This window comes from Zalophus californianus, chromosome 15, assembly GCF_009762305.2.
Source record: "Zalophus californianus isolate mZalCal1 chromosome 15, mZalCal1.pri.v2, whole genome shotgun sequence".
Classification (NCBI taxonomy): Eukaryota; Metazoa; Chordata; class Mammalia; order Carnivora; family Otariidae; genus Zalophus; species Zalophus californianus.
Window position 1 is genome coordinate 57,348,573 of NC_045609.1, and position 17,270 is coordinate 57,365,842.

Here is a 17,270-nt window from a genome sequence, read left to right on the forward strand (position 1 = left end):
TGGGCCGGTGAGCTCATGGCAAAGGCGCCCAGCAGGGTGGGGGTGGGTGGCCTGGCTTATAAAGCCCCCAAGGCCCTGTGGCCTGCAGAGGCTGGTTATAGACGGCACCATGGAGGGCTCTGAGGCGGTGCAGAGGGCCACGGCGCTTATTGAGGAGCGCCTGGCACAGGAGGAAGAGAATGAGGTATGGGCACGGGTGTGGGGACCCCAGGGGATTCTAAGGAGATCCAGCTCTACTATCAAGGGAGTCAAGAGCCTGGCTGACACATCTGTAGTGGGAAGGAGGGCAGGGGTCCCCAGGGACCCAATGGCATCATTCCAGCTCCAGGGTGCTCCTGGTAGAGGGGGCTGCTGGAAGTGGGAGACTGAGGCTTCGACCCCAAGAACTGAGAGACAGTGGGGTGGGCGAGCCGAGCTGGGCTCCTGAGATCCTGCCACCCAACTGGGCCTCGAGGAGGCGGGCCTGGCTGCACAGAGCAGGACAGCTGGGGTGCTGCCTGAGAAGGTGGGAGTGTGCGGCCCTGAGATCTCCCAGCTGCTCAGCGGGGGTGGGGAGTGCTGAGACGAGAGAAACTCCAGCATTTGGTCCCTGAAGAAGAATAAAGACTGGGAGCAGAGCAAGGAAGGGGTGCTGGGAAAGGAAGCATGGGTTTTCCCAGGACTACCAGCCGCACTTGGGGAGGCCTTTGGAGCATGCAGCTCTGGGCGATTGCATTTTCTCTGGGATAAAGAAGTCGGGGGAGGGGGAGGTGCAGGCTTGTCCACTCTTCGTTCTATTTAAACTGGTATTTCACTTAGAGTCTGCTCTGCCAAATGCCAGGTGCTGTGAGGAATAAGAGGGTCAGTAGGGCCAGCCCCTGCCTCCTTACCAGCCCTACAGTCATTCTAGCCAGCATCCGTCGGGGGCAAGTCCACAGAGAAACGGGCAGAGTGAAGCAATGGTGAAATAGAGCTGTTAAGTCAGCAGGGAAGGGCACAAAGGGTAGGTGAGTCGCTCTGATTGTGGGTGCTCAAGGACTCTTGGGAACGGGACAGCATTTGAGTGGGGCCTTCAAGGCTAGTGAGTGGAGATCAGGAAGGGAGGGAATTCCAGGCTAAGGAAAAGACAAGGCACTGAAGTTTGGGCGAGTGATGGTGGGACTGTTGTGAGAAAGTCTGATAGTAGGTAGGGGCTAAGGCTGGGCACGAACCAGCGAGGGCCATGGGAAAGACATTTATTCTTTGGGCAGTGGGGAGACCCTAAGTGTTGCTGAGTGAGGGTGAGTCGTGCCATCTGACCTATTTTAGGAAGGCAGCTCGGACAGCCTGAGAAGGACACGCTGGAGGGGAAAGACTGGCCCTAACAGGAATGGGAGGGAGGAGATAAATCAGTTTGGAGGTAGGCTGCGTTCAAAAAAAGAGGGACTGACTGGGGGTGAGGAAGAGGGAAGGACCGGGGCTCTGGTGGAAGAAGAGATGAAGACCAGGGGCGGGGGCGGGGGCAGGTTTGTGGGGGAAGAGCTTGGGCTGAACCCTGGGCTGGGGCAACCCTGGGCTGAGGCCGGGCTGGGGCACCCCTGGATCTCTAGGAATGCCACTCGCCCCCTGGGGTCAGGTAGGTGAGTCATGCTGCTGGGCCATTTCTGGAGTGCTGCCGCTGGACACAGAGACCTTCAGCAAGGGGACACAGAGCAGTCCTCATCCATTCATTCACCCAACAAATATAGCAGCAGGGCTGTTGGGACACTGGGTGCCCACAGAGCCAGCCTTCCCACCAAATACCTCCTACGTGTCCGGCACCATGCTAAGCTCTGTACAGGCATCCTTCCATTTAATCTGTACAACGATCCACAAAGTAAGGTGGGAGTTTGTTTCTTTGTGTTTCACCCACTAGCACCCAGTTCAGTAAACATTGAGTTCTCATTGTATGTCAGCCCCCAAAGACAAATCTGCCGCAAAGGACTAGAGAGTCTAGTGAGACCAAGAGTCTCTAGGTGTTCCCAGCAGGTCCCAGCCCATCAAGGTTCTCAGAGGAGAGCCTCTGTCCTGCCTGCTCCCCCTTCTTGGTGTGGGAGGCAAAGGAGAGTCTGGAAGCCCCTGAGCTGGGGCTCTGTCATGGGCGCAAACTAGGTCAGGTCATCACTGAGGATTTAGGGGTGGGCAGAGATGCCGGGCACCCCCTGTCATGATCCATTCACTCATTCATTCATTTATTCTCCAACATTCACTGAGCACCTGCTATATGCTAGACCTTGTCATAGCTGCTAGGGTTACCAAAATGATTATGACCCAAGCCTACCCTCTGGATGCTCCATGAGGAACCCAGCCAGGGTCCCACATGCGGTAGTAGCTGCAGCCCAAGGTCATCCCTTGTTCTTGGAAGAAGATGCAGTGTTTCAGGTGAGGCCAACACTAGGGACACCTCAAACCATGTAAGCCCAACACGGAAGGGAGCAGCCTGGGAAATCAGCCCTGGAGGAGTATACCACCGGAGCTCAGTGGGAAAGGAACAAGGCAGCTGAGAGCTCTGTAAGGGTGGCCATTCCTCCCCAGCCGCCATCTGGACTCCCCACAGAGATGGGGTGCCAGCACTTCACAAAAAGTGGCTTCCTTAAAACCGAGGAGGAGCCCACGAGGAAGCAGTCCAGGCAAGTCAAAACTACAAATGGAGAGGAGACTTGGAAGGAGTTGCACCCATCTAATTACAATGAGAACAAGGGCAATGCTAGGAGCCCCTTCAAACTGAAGGCTATGTAGCTGTGGCTCCCGTCCTCAGGTTCCCTGACAACAAGTTTCCAGCCCCAGGATTTCATGGAGCAGTAAAATCTGAGAAAAAAAGTTGGTATCTGAGAGTTGCCAAATTTTTGTATGGACACATGAATCTATTTGAAAAATAACTCAATTCTTACCACAATCATTTCATCAATGCGAATTTTTAATGGCAACAAAGAAACCACCACCACCACCATCATCATCATCTCAGTGCTTTGAAAGAGGAATATATTTAACTTCATGAAAACTCATTCCCCTGGCCCCTGAACTTCTTTTGCTAAGGACACACGACCGTCAGTGGACAGGTGTTTGAGCTGAGCTTGGGGTAGGGATGGAATTGGGGAACTATGGGGAGCTTGGCTCTGGCCAGGGGCTCTCCAGGACCCGTCAGGAGTGGGGCTCAGAAGGGCTCTGAGGTCACACAGTAGGAGGTCTTTGGGGTTTCCTTGGAGTGGGTTGGGGGAGAGGCTACCTGCCTCCCTGGGTGCTGTGGGCAGGTCCTGGAGCCCATCCTCTCCTTGGCTCACCAGAAACTCCGAGGAACTGCCCAGCAGAAGCTGCCCATGGACATGCTGGTGTTGGAGGATGAGAAGCACCACGGGGCTCAGAGTCCGGCCTTACAGAAGGTTAAGGTAATGTGTGAGGAGAACCCAAGCTCCACGCTCAGGGGACAGGACAGGCAGTTATGGCTTTGCTCCCCCTGGTGAGGTATGCAAACCATTATCTCAGCCGCCCCTCCCCAGGATCACGCTCGCAATGCCAAATCTCCCGGCCCCACCCCAGACCTGCTGAGTCAGAATCTGCATGTGTACAAGGTCCCAGGGGATGGACTCATTTTGGAAGCCCCTATCGGAAGCCCCAGCTGACTGGGTAGCAATACAGCAGGGCACCATGCCCATGTTAAGGGTGCTGATTGGAGAGACCTCGGTGCTGGTACAAGGAAACCAGGGTTTCCAGAGCACTATTGTGGAAGATGATCCCATAGGATGCTATTTGAAGGGCATCAACCAAGCCATAATAGAAGTTACCTCTGGGAGGGAAGGGCTTTCTCTTCATACCTTTTATGTTTCTGTATTGCTTTTTTTTTAATTTTTAAAAAATTGATTTGAGAGAGAGAGAGAGCGCGCAAGCGGGGGAAGGGGCAGAGGGAGCGAGAGAAACAGGCTCCCCGCTGAGCAGGGAGCCCAATGCGGGGTTCCATCCCAGGACCCCAGGATCATGACCTGAGCTGAAGGCACAGGTTTAACTGACTGAGCCACCCAGGTGCCCCTGTTTCTATATTACTCGTATGATCTCACACACACACAAATGAAACTGCATGGAAAGCTGAGGATTCAGATTCCATTCTGAAGGCCTGGGCGGAGGGTTACCTCTGAGAGTCCCTCCTCCTACCCTTCACCTACGTGAAGGCTCAAAGCTGGCAGCTTCTACGCAGTCCCCTCAGGTCTCCCCTTGTCCCCTGGTCCCCCTCTGTGTCCTGGTCTCATCTGCTTCTCCTAGTCCTGGGCGGGAGAGCTAGACCTGGATTCTCTCTCTCCTGAGAAGCTCTCTCTATCCTCCTCCCCCAGCGTAGCTCAGGGACCCCAAGGCCCCAGCATGGGGTTTGATGAGCCACCTCCATGCAGGGCCAAGAGCGTGTGCGCAAGACATCCCTAGATCTTCGGCGGGAGATCATCGACGTGGGTGGGATCCAGAACCTCATCGAACTGCGGAAAAAACGCAAGCAGAAGAAGCGGGAAGCACTGATGGCCTCCCAGGAGCCACCTCCAGAGCCCGAGGAGATCGTAAGGGTCTTGGGGAGGCACCTGTGTCGGCAGGGGGCATGGGGAGCCCAGGAGGGCCTCTGATCACTGCAGGGCAGCCTTCCATTACTGGTTTCATGCCTTCCAGACTGGCCCTGTGGAAGAGGAGACATTCCTGAAAGCGGCCGTGGAGGGGAAAATGAAGGTCATTGAGAAGTTCCTGGCCGATGGGGGTTCCCCGGACACCTGTGATCAGGTGATGTTCTACCTGCACCTGGGCCTGCCTCCCTTTCAGAGTTGCCACCCCCACTCCGCCCACTGGTGGGCCTGTTTGAGAACAGGCATTGGGTGTCCTTTGGGAAGGGGGCCCTTAGAAGATTTGGGATGCCACCTTGCCCATGCAGGAATTTACCTAAGTCCTTAAGCCCTTTGCAACTTGAACTACCTCCAGAGTAACAAATGTCATGTGGTCTTTTAGGGAAAAAAGAGGAATGGAATTAAGTAAAAAAGAGCCCAAACCAAGAATTTGGGGCTCAAATCCCATCTCTATCACTCCCTAACCATGTGACCTTCAGCTAGCTCCGTGTCTCAGTTTCCTCCTCTGTAAAATGGCCTCCTTCCCTCAGAGCATGTCATGGGGACCAAATGGAATATTAATGCCTCAATTAGTATTTACTGACTGAAAGAAAAAACTATAAAGCACATGCTAGGATATGATATTTTTGTGTTGCATTGTATAACACGCTTCCTTTTAAAACTTATTATTGTATTGTGGCAAAATACATATAACATGAAATATGCCGCTTTAGTCATTCTAAGTGTACAGTTCAGTGGCATTAATTATATTTACCATGCTGTGCAACCGTCACCATGGTTTTCAAAACGTTCCCAGCACCCTTCATACTTTCCTGTTTTCCCTGAAACTGCCTCTTTCACATTGGCAGAGCGCTCTTTCATATTCATCTCCCGGGATTAAGCAACTTAATGGTCACCCTCTGCAGCCTGCATCATTGTGGGCTTAGACTACATGGTCCTTCCATTCCATGAGACTCGGGAGTCTCAATCCTCTCGGTCTATCCAAACCCCTCCTACCTCTGAGCACTGTGCCAGGTGCTGGGAGTGCAAAAAAGGAAAGACCAGAGTTGAGAGTAGAGGGAGACTGGCACATAGCCAGATCTTGACTGTGGGAAGATATGCCTCATGGCGTGAGTGTTTCAAGAGACCAAAGCAAAATGCTAAATTTCATTTCTTCCTTGAATCAGTCATGGGTGCGCACCTGCCCCTTCTGGCCCTGGGCTAGGGACTCAGGGGAAACAGGGTCTAGTAAGACTTGGCCTGCCTTCCATTCCCCTCTCACTGTTTCTCTGGGTCCCCTGGGGGCAGCTCTGGCCTAGAGGTTTCAAGATAATGGCACTTGAGCTGCCCTGCCTCTTGAAGGAGTAGCAAGAATTCATCAAGCACTCACAGAAAGTAAGGGCAAAAATGGGCATTGCTGGCAGAGGGAACAGCCTGTGTTAAGGCCTAGCTTGATGTGCTTGGGGGTGGGGGACAGTGAGAAGGTCAGAGTTCCCAGGGCATAAGAGGGCTCCAAGGCTGGTCTGGATAGAACATGAAGGAGCTGCCAGAACATGGAAGCTATGGGGACCCAGCACAGGGCTCAGAATCGAAATGGGGTAAGGCCTGGTCTCAGCCTGGGAGAGATCAGGCCCTGACAGTCTCTCTGGGGACAGTTCCACCGGACAGCACTTCATCGAGCTTCCCTGGAAGGTCACATGGAGATCCTGGAGAAGCTTCTAGACCGTGGGGCCACTGTGGACTTCCAGGATCGGGTGAGCAAGAGAAACCTATTGGGTGGGAGGTAGGAGGTGGGCCCAGCACCAATAGACTCCCTCTCCGTGCAAACCTGTGCCAAGCTGGGAGACAAACAGGCTTCCTCTGGGGCCAGGCCCCACCTCCAGTGGGTTGTATGGCCTGGGGCCATCCTCTGTAAACCTGACTTGGACCTGAGGGTTCCCCTGCTCTGCTCAGTCCATTGCCCAGGCACAGGCATGCCCCTGCCCCTTCCCTGCCCCCTTTCCTTTGATTCCTCCTGCCCTCTTGGCCGGGGTCCTTTCCCCCAGGGCATTTTCTCCCTTACAGCCCCATCTTTCCCTTCCAGCTGGACTGCACAGCCATGCACTGGGCCTGCCGCGGCGGCCACTTGGAGGTGGTAGAGCTCCTGCAAAGCCGAGGAGCAGACACCAACATGAGGGACAAGGTGAGGCAATAATGCTCATAGGTATTAGGTGGCTGGGGAGGGAGGGCAAGGGGCAGAGAATAGACAAGCTCAGGAAGCAGGAGGATAGTGAGCTGGTCTGGTTTCTAGAGGGGCTGCAGAGCCCAGGGAGGGGTCTTGGCCATCACCTGTAGGTCCTTGGGGACCAGCATCTGGGGATGGGAGCAGAAAGGACAGAGGAGAGGGGAGGAGAAGAAATCCACTATTTAGGGGGCTTTGGGATCACCCAAAAGATGTGGGATTTGTTCATCCGTGCCATCCTCCATCATCCTTTATCTGTCTGTCCATCCACCCAACCATTCATTTATTCATCTGTTGGCTTGTTTATTCATCCACCATTTTTCTATTCATTCATTCCTTTGTGTGTAACCTTGAACTAGTGAGCCTCTGTGGCTTATCTGTCACATGTCTTACAGAAGTCCTATATAATTAGATGGGGGAAATGTATGTAAATTATTTTTTCAGCATAAGGCTGATGTTTTATAAGCTTTTGCCATGCCTGTCACATAGTTACTTCTCAGTAAATGGCATCTATTATAATTATTAAAAGAAGGGCAGAGTAGTGAACAGCTGGGTGAGAGGGAAACCACAGAAGGCCTCCCAGAGGACGAGGCACCTCATGCTTCCGAGGTAGACCCCTGGATAGGATGGTGGAAATTGTAGCATTCCCAGTCGTTGCGGGGCTCAGGCCTTGGCACTAGGACTTGGGGAAGGGATTAGGCTGGAGTTAGGACAGCCTCCCTCCCGGAGGCACCACAGTCCAGACCCCTTCAGCCAGCAGTTCCTGCTTCCTTCCCACACAGCTGCTGAGTACCCCCCTGCATGTGGCAGTCCGGACAGGGCACGTGGAGATTGTGCAGCACTTTCTATCCCTGGGCCTGGACATCAATGCCAAAGACAGAGTGAGTGTCCAGCTTCCCTTCTGTTCAGCCCCATCCTGGGGGTGCAGGAAGCCTGAGGGCTCCCATATGCCCCCGTGGGCCATACTGAGTGTCACATTTGCTCTAGGAAGGGGACAGTGCCCTGCATGATGCTGTGAGGCTCAACCGCTACAAAATCATCAAACTGCTGCTCCTGCACGGGGCTGACATGATGACCAAGAACCTAGTAAGTTCATTGCTTCCCTGATTCAGTAATTAGTGGGCACCACTCACTCAGGCTCTGTGCTAGGCACTCAGAGGAAATACAGAACTGAGCAAGACTCAGCCTGCCCTCGGAGCACACTCACCGTGGAGGGTCTCTCTGGACCCCTGGGAATTTGGGGCCCACCCACCTTCCCAGCTCTCTCTATGCTTATCTCTGTCCAGAGTGCAAGTGCAGAGAAAGGGCCAGAAAGGACAGTAAGAGGGCTTCCCAAAGGCCCCCAAATAGATCAAAGGGGGTCCTAATGTCTAGGCCCAGGGAGGCCAAAATCATGGAGGAACACAGCTGGAAGGAACCTGAGTGCTTTGTTGGCACCACCACCCCTAGCACACTGTGTGAGCCTGGAGTTCTCTCAGGGTCCTACGTGCCCTAGTCGAAGCTCTGCTCTGGGGTCTGGAGCAATCACGAAAGAGGGGGTAATGGGAGGGCACCCCTGACTCGAGAAAGACTAAGGGGATAATGGGAAAGTCAGGAAGATATGGGGAGGCAGTGGGTGGGGGTTTCTCAACCAGGACATTATTGACATTTTGGGCTGGATAATTGGTGTGAGGGAACTGTCCTGGGCATTATAGGATGTTAAAGCAGCATCCTTGGCCTCTATTCACCAAATGCCAGTAGTTCCCACCTCCCTGATTGTGACAACCACAAACATTCTAGACGTTGCCAATTGCCCCTCGTGGCAACCCCTGGTCTAGATGAGGGAACCTCCTAGTACAAACTTCTGAACAGTGACCAGATCTCCGCTTGGTTCCCCCAGGCAGGAAAGACTCCCACGGACCTGGTGCAGCTGTGGCAAGCTGACACCCGGCAGGCTCTGGAGCACCCTGAGCCCGAGCCAGGGTCAGAGCAGAACGGGCCGGAGGGTCCTGCCGAGAGTGGCCAGGAGCCCCCCCAGCCTGTGCCAGCGCAGTAAACACCGGCCCCAGGCCAGCTGGGCACCCGGGGGCTGTACCCTGCATACAGCCGGAGGGTCATAAGAACGGCCCCCAGGGCTGAGGACCCTGCCATTCCTCTGCGTACGATCCGGGACACCCACAAGCTAACTGCAATAAAAGAGTCGTTTTTGCTATTGGTGATGTTTGTTTCTATTTGTGTCTGAAATGTTTAGGAGAGAAGGAAAACGGAGCCAGGGTAGGTTCAGGGAAGAGGGGAGCCTGGAGCCCTTTGGCCCCAGCCCTGTGGCTTTTCCTACCGAGGTGTCTTCTTCTTTCCTGCCAGCCCTCTTCCCAAATTACCAGCGTGGGTCAGCTGCTCCGCGCACCCCTCCTGCCCCTCCCCCCGTCCTGGTGACCGCCGTCCCACAGGGCTGTGTGCGGCCAGCACAGGCTGGTCACGCGGCGGCCCGCCCGCGCAGGGGGAGCCTGGCCCGGGATCCCGGGCAGCGGAGCGCGGGCGCAGGGCCGCGGTTCCCCGCGGCGGCTCAACAACCACGCCTCCCTCCCGCAGGGCGGGGCCGGCTCAGCCAATCGGCTCCGCCAGCCGCGGCCTGCCTTCCGGGCCTTGGGGCCGGGAATTGTGGGAGGAGGGCCCGGGCCCCACTGGAGAAGCCTTGTAGGGTCGGTACTCCAGGAACCCGCCCCCCACCCCCACCCCGCCTGGCCCGAGGGACACTAGGTTGTGGCGTTTGTCCAGCTGCTCCCTCAGGGGAGCGAGGCCATGGGGCCTATAGGCTTAGCCTCTGACCCTGGGGACGCTCAGCCCAGGCCTGCCCCAGCACCAATAGTCAAGGGGCAGCAAATTTTTAACTAGACACACTGATCATTAACAGGGTAGGAAGGAGTTCAAACTCAGCCTCACTCAGGGGCAGAGACCAGCTGGGCCTTGGGCCTCTTGCAGAGATGTTGGGCCGTGGAGTCTGGTCCTCCGTGAGGCAGGGGCTGAGCAGGCGCTTGTCCAGGAATGTGGGGGGCTGGGCGTCAGGGGAGGGGAGGAAGGTGGACATTGCAGGCATCTACCCCCCTGTGACCACCCCCTTCACTGCCACGGCAGAGGTGGACTATGGGAAACTGGAGGAGAACCTGCACAAACTGGGTACCTTCCCCTTCCGAGGTAAGTGGGGTCTGTCCTCTCGGGGAGTCAGGGGAGATGTGAATGACCCCAGTCTCCTCGGCCAGTGAGCTGCTCAGAGACATTGGGTACCCCAGGAGTCGTTTTATTATGGGAGAGGAGCAGGGGGCACTGCTTTGGGGTCAAGAGGCAGGAAGCTCCTTGCTGGCGTGCAACCTTGACTGAGTCTCACCGGCCTCGGTTTCCCCAGTTGTAAACTACCAGAGGGCCTTCTTAGGCCCTAGGTAATGGGTATGAAAGTCCTTGTCAGCTAAACACTGTGCGGTCGTGAAGGCAGCTGGGGGTGTCACGTGGCAACCCATCCAGTGGGCTCATCTCCCTACAAGCCCTGTTTGCACACTCTCTTCTGAGCCAAGCCTCCCTGGATCCTCTGAGTCATTTCCCTCTTTACACATGGGTCTCCCCTCGCTGGGGTCAGGGACCGGACAACATGCAACACAGCCACAGGCACAATAAATGGAGGGAAGAAGAAGTGGTCAGTCCCTCCCATCCTGCCCACCCTCGTCTGTCACCTGTGACAACTCCCCGAGGCGGTAATCTCACTAGCCCCATTTCACAGATGGGGCGCTGGGGCTCAGAGTGACACAGTTGCTTGCCCAAGGTCATTGCTAATACATGGCTGAGCTGGGATTTGAACCCAGGTCTGACTGCAGGGCTATGCTTGGTTTCACTCCACAGCACTAACCGCTGAATTGCTAGACCAGACTGTTTCAACAAAGTCTGGTTGGCGCCAGCTCTGGGAGTGGAGAGGTTCTGACTGAGGGGGGGCAGTGGAGCAGTTGAGAACATGGACTCTGGATTCAGATCACAGCTCTGCCACTGACCTAGCTGTGAGATCATCTCTCTGAGCCTCAGTCTCCCCATCTGACACCTGGGAGTAATGATGCCCACATCATACGATGGCTGGGAGAGAAATCCAAGAGAGGGCAAATGAAAGCACGCTGTGAATAGAAAAGGGTGATGTACCCTAGAAGCTATGGATCCAGTGGTCACAATCACTAGGACCACAGTGCCATAGAGCTGCTTTGTGACTGACTACTGACCTGACCAAACCCCATCCACGTCTCAGGGTTGAGGTGATGGGACCCTTTCCTAGGGCTCAGCGAATGCCCTGTGGATGCCCATGGTGAGCAGTGACACAAACTCTAAGTAAATTTCTCTTCGGGCTCAGCTTGCTGGGGCCTAAGAGTCTGCACGGAGGCCTGCGTCTCTTGAAGCAAAGTGAGAAGCTCCTTGAATTCTTATTTATGAAAAAAAAATTTTTTTAAGTAATCTCTATGCCCAGCGTGGGGTTTGAACTCATGACTGCAAGATCAAGAGTCGCATGCTCCACTGACTGAGCCAGCCAGGCGCCCCTTGCTCCTTGAATCTTAAGAGAAAGGAAGACTTGGCTTCACCCTCCAGGTTCAGTGACACCCTGGTGCAGGGGGTGGGGAGGGTGAACTCTGCGTCCAGTGCCTGCCTGCCACCCAGAGAATCCACAAACACCCCCAGGCTCTTCTCTGGACCTTTCCTTCCCTCCTAGCTGCTCGTTCACTCCTGCAGAGCACATGGGGGTGCCCAGGACCACAGGCTGCTGTGGATTTGGCAGGCCACGGGCCACGGGTGCCCACTGACCCACACAGGGTCCTCCTGCCTCATCTCTCTCTTACCCACACACCAGGGAGGCAGTGGGCTGAGTAGAAAGAGCTCAGCATCCCGAGTTAGAAGGCTGGGTAAGAATCCTGGTTCTGCCAGTTATGGCGACCTTGGAGAAATCCCTGAACCTCTCTAATCTGACTTCCTCGTTTTAGAATGGAACTGAGCCACAGGGTTAATGCATTCCTCCCAAGCAGCTCAAGTGTGAGGCCCTGGCACAAAGAATAGAGCCATAGGGTCCTGTCACTGCTCCCAGGACACAGCCAGAATGCCCGGGAAAGGAGCCGTGAGCAACTTTTGCTCTACAGACAATGTTTCTCTGGCCCCATCCTGGCCCCCAGCTTTGACTTTGCTGCCCAACACTCGGAGGCAGAGGAGGAAGCCATCACATACCACATTGCCACGGCCTCCTGCAATAAGTTAAAGGGCCTCCAAAGAGGAGGTGGGAACCTGCCTTTGATGAATCAGTGAACAGTTAGAGATTCTTCTGGAAGGTATTGCCTGAAACTGTGTAGCTCTCTTTATTTCTTATTTTTGAATTGTTAATTTTTGCTGATTATTTGTATAAAGAGTATCATTTTTAAATGAAAGTTATAACTAGAGACCGGAGGGTAAAACTGTTGCAGAGGGGCCATTTGGCCCTGAACTCGCTCCCACAAACAACCTCCAAGATGAACTTTGAGTTGTTATTTCCAAATGAGTTTAGTGGACGACCACAGAGCTACTTCAGCAGGACTAGGGAGATGATGTTCCCCATAAAACTTTGAGCTTGTATCTTATTCCCTTAGTACGTAGACTAAGATATTATAGTGTATATTAAAGCCATTACTTTGTTAAATAAAAATATTTTGTTTAAAAAAAAAATCACAGGGCGCCTGGGTGGCTCAGTTGGTTAAGCAACTGCCTTCAGCTCCGGTCATGGTCCCAGGGTCCTGGGATCGAGCCCCGCATCGGGCTCCCTGCTCGGCGGGAAGCCTGCTTCTCCCTCTCCCACTCCTCCTGCTTGTGTTCCCTCTCTCTCTGTCTCTCTCTGTCAGTTAAATAAATAAAATCTTTAAAAAAATAAAAATTAAAAAAAATTTTAAAAAATCACAATTTTTACAACCCTGTTTTGGCATTTACTTTGGCATTCACTTTTAAAAAGTGAAATGTGTTTTCTAAAAAATGTGTTAGAGGCCTCTGGGAGAAAAATGAGGGGCCCAGGCCTGTTTCTACCCTGAGAGGCTCTGGATATAATTTGGAATTGTGGGCCAGGCTCTCCATTGTCTGTACCTACAGAGAGCCTGGCCAGGTGGCTCACCTGCTCACCATCTAAACTGTGCCCATTTAACCAGGGCTCAGTGGGAGGGGGGAAAATTCTGGGTTTGCAGGTGTGTCACTAAGGCAAGAGGTAGCAGCCCCCATCCTGAAATGGCCTCTGCGATCTGGGATCTGGTGAAGACCCCTATCCTATCTGCTCTGCCTTCTCAGCCCACTGTTGTCTCCTCTCAGTTGTGACCTCATGTTATTCTAGAATGAGCTCCTTCCCTTCTGGACCCTGCTCCGTAAAGGGGTTGGGGCTACAAATGTGCCAAGCTGGCAGCAGGGGTGGGCCCTGAATGAAAGGAGACACCGACATCAGGCAGCCTGGAATGGATGCCTGGAATGGAAGGACCCCTTTCAGCCGTGGTTGGCAGCACCTGCCGCCTGGGGGCCACCGGATGGCGTGGGAGAGAAACCAAAGATTGGAAAAGAAGAAAGATTGAGTTGCAGAATGGGTCACAAGCAGAAGGCAGAAGGGACTCAGAATTGGGGAAGCTGCTTTTCCACTGACCTCGGGGACAGCTGTCAGGGTGGGAGACGGGACTTGGGCCTCAGGAAATGGCCTGCCAGGCTGGACATGAGGGATGCTGTGGCCTCTCCCCACCCCGCCCCCCTAGCCACCTTCCTCACAATGGGGTTCATTGCTGAGGTGGGAGGGGCATCCTAGGAAGGGTCCAGCTGGGGGCCTGCCAGCCAGACAGCCTCGGGGAACCTGCCCTTTCAAGCATGAACCATACCATCCGGGCTCCCCCACTCCCAGTGTGCTCTTAGCTCTGCCTGCCTGGCTTAGGGTCCTGGAGGCCTTCTTGGAGCTCATCCAGCAACCATCATGCAAGGTGGTGCTGGGGGCTGCCCTCTTACTCGGCGGTGGAGGCCTCATGCTGTGGATGCAGAGGAGGAGGAGAAGGAAGACATCCCCTGCTCCTGCCCAGGAGGAGCAGGGGCCACCCAAAGGTCACCAAGCAAAGAATGAGAACTGGATTAAATCTCACTTTAGCTGCCTTTCCGAAGAGAAGCTGGCCGCCAGCAACAGCACCCCCCCTGCCCCCGAGAGTGGCAGTGGGGAGGCCAGCACCACGGTGCGCACGGAGACCTTCACCACCAGGCGAGGAGAGGTGGGCGCAGCTCTGCATGGGCAGTCCCTCACCAGCAAGCAGAGGTTGTCTGGCTCCTCGCTGACCAAAGAGACCCAGAGGGAGTCTGGAGAATCCTCGTCCACTGATGTGGCCGTGTGGGCCACTGTGGCTACCTGTACCAAGGAGATTGACAACCTGGGACAGCAGCTGGCTAATTCCATGTTGCAGCGCGCCACGATTTACCAGAACTCAGGCCACCTGGAGTCCAAAGACATCAACCGGGAGGAGCTGAAGGCCCTCGAGGAGGTGGAGTTGAAGCTGAAGGGGAATTTCCTCACTCAGCGAGAAACCGCGGTAGCTGGCATGAACCACGCGCACACCTTCCATGGCCACGGTCACCACAGCCACCAGGGTTATCCGAGCCACCTGAACCACCAGAGCTACAGTCTGCCCAACCGCAGCCAACACACCTACCACCCCTTTGAAGCCACCACCTAACCATGGATGGAGACGCCCCTTCCCCCGACAGGGCTGGCACACAAGTGCAGGCCTGTTTTCTTTCCTGTGGGGCAACCCGTGTGGCCCAGGGTGAGAGGCTGCCGCCCAAAACCCTTCTTCCTCAGCCCCCCACGGGGTTCCTGGGCCCCTTTGAGTCTGTGAGTAGGGTCTGCCACGGAGAATGGCTCCCGATGGAGGGGCAGGTGGAAGGAAGGGAAGCAGCCGAGACACATGCGCGGGCCCCTGAAGACCCACCAAGAGAAGACAGACGAGGCAGATCCCAGGAGTAGCTGAGAGCCCCGGACTGACGCCAAATGCCTGGAACTGAGCCAATAAAGCCTTGTATACCCTCATTCTGAGTCTTGGGGGGCTGTTGCCAGCCTCAGGACTGGGCGAGGATACGGGGAGAGGGTTCCTGCTCCCACAGTCCTCTTCGTGTGGCCCTTGGCTTGGGCTTTTTGCTGGGCTGATTGAAGACTCCATAAATCAGCTTCCCTGCGTCTCAGGTTCTGGGGATGGGATGTCTCCTGGGAGCTCAGCACCCACCAACCCGCTGTTGGCCAGGGAAGGAGGAAGCAGCCAGTTGTCGGGAGGTGGGGGGAGAGACGGGCTTTCAGAAGCTAGTAAGCAAGGTGGGGTGCGGGTCTCCTGTCCTCCTGGGTCATCTTCACCCTTCCGCCTGCTGCTCGAGTCGTGAGGCCTCCTGCACTGCAGTGCTCTCTCCCTGCCCCTGCTTTCCGGGGCCGCTGGGATCCCCATTAATGCCTCCCCACCTACCTTCAGAGCTGTTGTGCCGTATACTCTCTCTTCCTGTTTATGTTACTGTGGCTGGGGCTGCTGCTGGTACTACGAATTAGTAGTATTACTAGTACGACCAGTAGCTCCGTCTTTTTTTTTTTTTTTCCTTTTCAGTTTTTAGTAGGTGCCATGTTCTGTGTTAAGTGTTACAGCACAGTCCCATGGGGACAGTATTGCGTTACCTCCGTTCTGCGGATGAGACACTTGAGGCTCAGAGCTGTAATTCATCTGACAGGGCGTGGACAGTAAGTGGTGGAGTTAGAGCCCCGCTCTGGCTGACTCCGATGCTCAGACCCCAAGTCCCTGCCTTGTGCTGCCCCCTAGCAGTGGCCCTCCAGGGGCCTCCCTCTCTCATGCTTACCGCTGCCCTCTTACCACATGTCCTGACTCTCTGTGCCCTCCCTCAAGCCCGGGACTTCCCCTGCCTCCTCTTCCTGGGTCCCAAGAAGCCGTTTCTGGGGCAAGGGGGGACCTCCAGTAAGGGGGTTAAAGGGAGGCAGCTCTCTCTCCCATGAAAGTTGAGAGAAGTCAGCTACACCGCACTGTCTAACCCCCAGTGGCTCCTTTACATAGAAATGTACCATTGGCATCTGTGATGAACTTACCAGTGTTTCCCAGCCTGTGGGCCTCAAACCTCCCAGGAGAAGGCGCCCAGAATCCTTCCAAAGGATGGATAAATCTACAAACACCCTAAATGTTGTTGATTGATTTTATGGGGCATAATTGGAAGTATTTGAATTCATCTATCTATTGTAAAGATTTTAAGTAATCTATACACCCAGCGTGGGGCCTGAACTCACAACCCTGAGATCAAGAGTCACATGCTCCACCGACTGAGCCAGGCAGGCTCCCCAGTATTTGAATATATTTTAAAATTACTAATAAGTGACTTTATACAATGTTAATGTGTGTGTGTGTGTGTGTGTGTGTGTGTGTGCATATATACACTTTAAATTTCAAATACTTCATACTGGGTGTCGTGGAGGAGGCCAACAGGAGGGGATGTCCATGATCTTGATGATTCTTGGCAAAGTAGGGCCATGTGCTGTGCGAGGGGGACAAAATACCATGAGGGGCAGAAGCCAGGGGGAGTGAGGAAAGGCTCTCCGGGGCTGCAGCTCAGGGAGGAAGGTGGTCCAGGCAGAAGGGAACAGCATGTGCAAAGGTGTAGAGGCAGGGTAGTGACACTGTGTCTGGGGGACCTTGACAGTTTGGCTGAAGGGAAACATTTAGAGATGCGCGAAAGGTAGTAGGAAAAGCCAGAAACATGACTCTGAAGCTTAGAGCCCAGAAGGACGTAGAAGAGCATCCAGTCCAACTAACTCATTTTACAACAGAGACCAGTTTGCGAAATTTTGCCTAATCCTGCACGTGGAGGTGGGGGAGATGGAAGGGTTCTGGAGAACCTCTGTATATTTTTGGGTAGGCCACAGGGAAGGACAAGGAACAGGAGATGGAAGTTCAGAGGAGAGATGTCTGGTGGAGGGATCCCGGGAAGACTTCTGAGGGGAGGTGGCAAGGATGATGGGTCAAGGGGCATAACAGTAAGAGAGACTGTGATTCCTTTGGGCCACAGTCAGTCACCATGTTCCTTGTGCATGCCCAGCCCTGAAGACCCACTCCTCTCCCCCAGGCCACTCTGGCTCCCCAGAGCAGTCAGCATAACTGTGGGGCCGAGGGAGAGTAGCTTCTGTGATGAGCCATGTTGTCTTGCAGCTGGAGGGGGCAGGAGAAGTTCCTGAGAGCAGGCTCCCCTCCCACAGCAGCCAGCCTCCTACACCTCAGATGGAAAGCTGCCACCCTCCTGATTTAAGGCTTGAGCACTTTCTCCGGACTCTGTCATAATTACAGCTAACACTGCTAGGTTCTAATCTAAGCACTTTATAAGTAGTATCTCGTTTAAGCCTCACAACTCTTTTTTTTTTTTTTTAAGATTTTATTTATTTATTTGACAGAGAGAGACACAGTGAGAGAGGGAAC

The 17,270-nt window shown here is 54.4% G+C and overlaps 3 protein-coding genes and 1 long non-coding RNA gene across 7 annotated transcripts in view; 3 read left to right on the forward strand and 1 right to left on the reverse strand.

Annotated features, from left to right (window-relative positions):
- Positions 1–8,978, forward strand: ANKRD2 (ankyrin repeat domain 2). The gene is given in 10 exon segments (XM_027587940.1): positions 1–93; positions 95–184; positions 3,282–3,383; positions 4,377–4,535; positions 4,642–4,749; positions 6,224–6,322; positions 6,652–6,750; positions 7,572–7,670; positions 7,777–7,875; positions 8,669–8,978. Coding segments are annotated over 10 exon segments (1,089 nt in total). The 5' UTR covers positions 1–15; the 3' UTR covers positions 8,825–8,978.
- On the reverse strand, positions 4,010–13,513 carry LOC113919240. The gene is made up of 3 exons (XR_003518906.1): positions 13,430–13,513; positions 4,557–4,648; positions 4,010–4,457 (listed from the first exon to the last, which is right to left on the reverse strand). It is a non-coding gene; the product is annotated as an uncharacterized LOC113919240 (long non-coding RNA).
- Positions 9,487–17,270, forward strand: part of HOGA1 (4-hydroxy-2-oxoglutarate aldolase 1) — a 22,054-nt gene continuing 14,270 nt past the window's right edge. For 3 of the 4 annotated variants that reach the window (XM_027587941.2, XM_027587943.2, XM_027587942.1), the window contains exon 1: positions 9,700–9,960. In XM_027587941.2, the coding sequence (XP_027443742.1) occupies positions 9,750–9,960 (211 nt within the window). In that variant the 5' untranslated portion in view covers positions 9,700–9,749. Of the gene's footprint in view, positions 9,961–17,270 lie in introns of all 4 variants that reach the window. The other variant, XM_027587944.2, reaches the window with a different exon arrangement.
- Positions 13,545–14,986, forward strand: C15H10orf62 (chromosome 15 C10orf62 homolog). The gene has a single exon (XM_027587946.2). It carries the CDS (start codon positions 13,797–13,799, stop codon positions 14,490–14,492), a length of 696 nt encoding a protein of 231 aa, XP_027443747.1. The 5' UTR covers positions 13,545–13,796; the 3' UTR covers positions 14,493–14,986.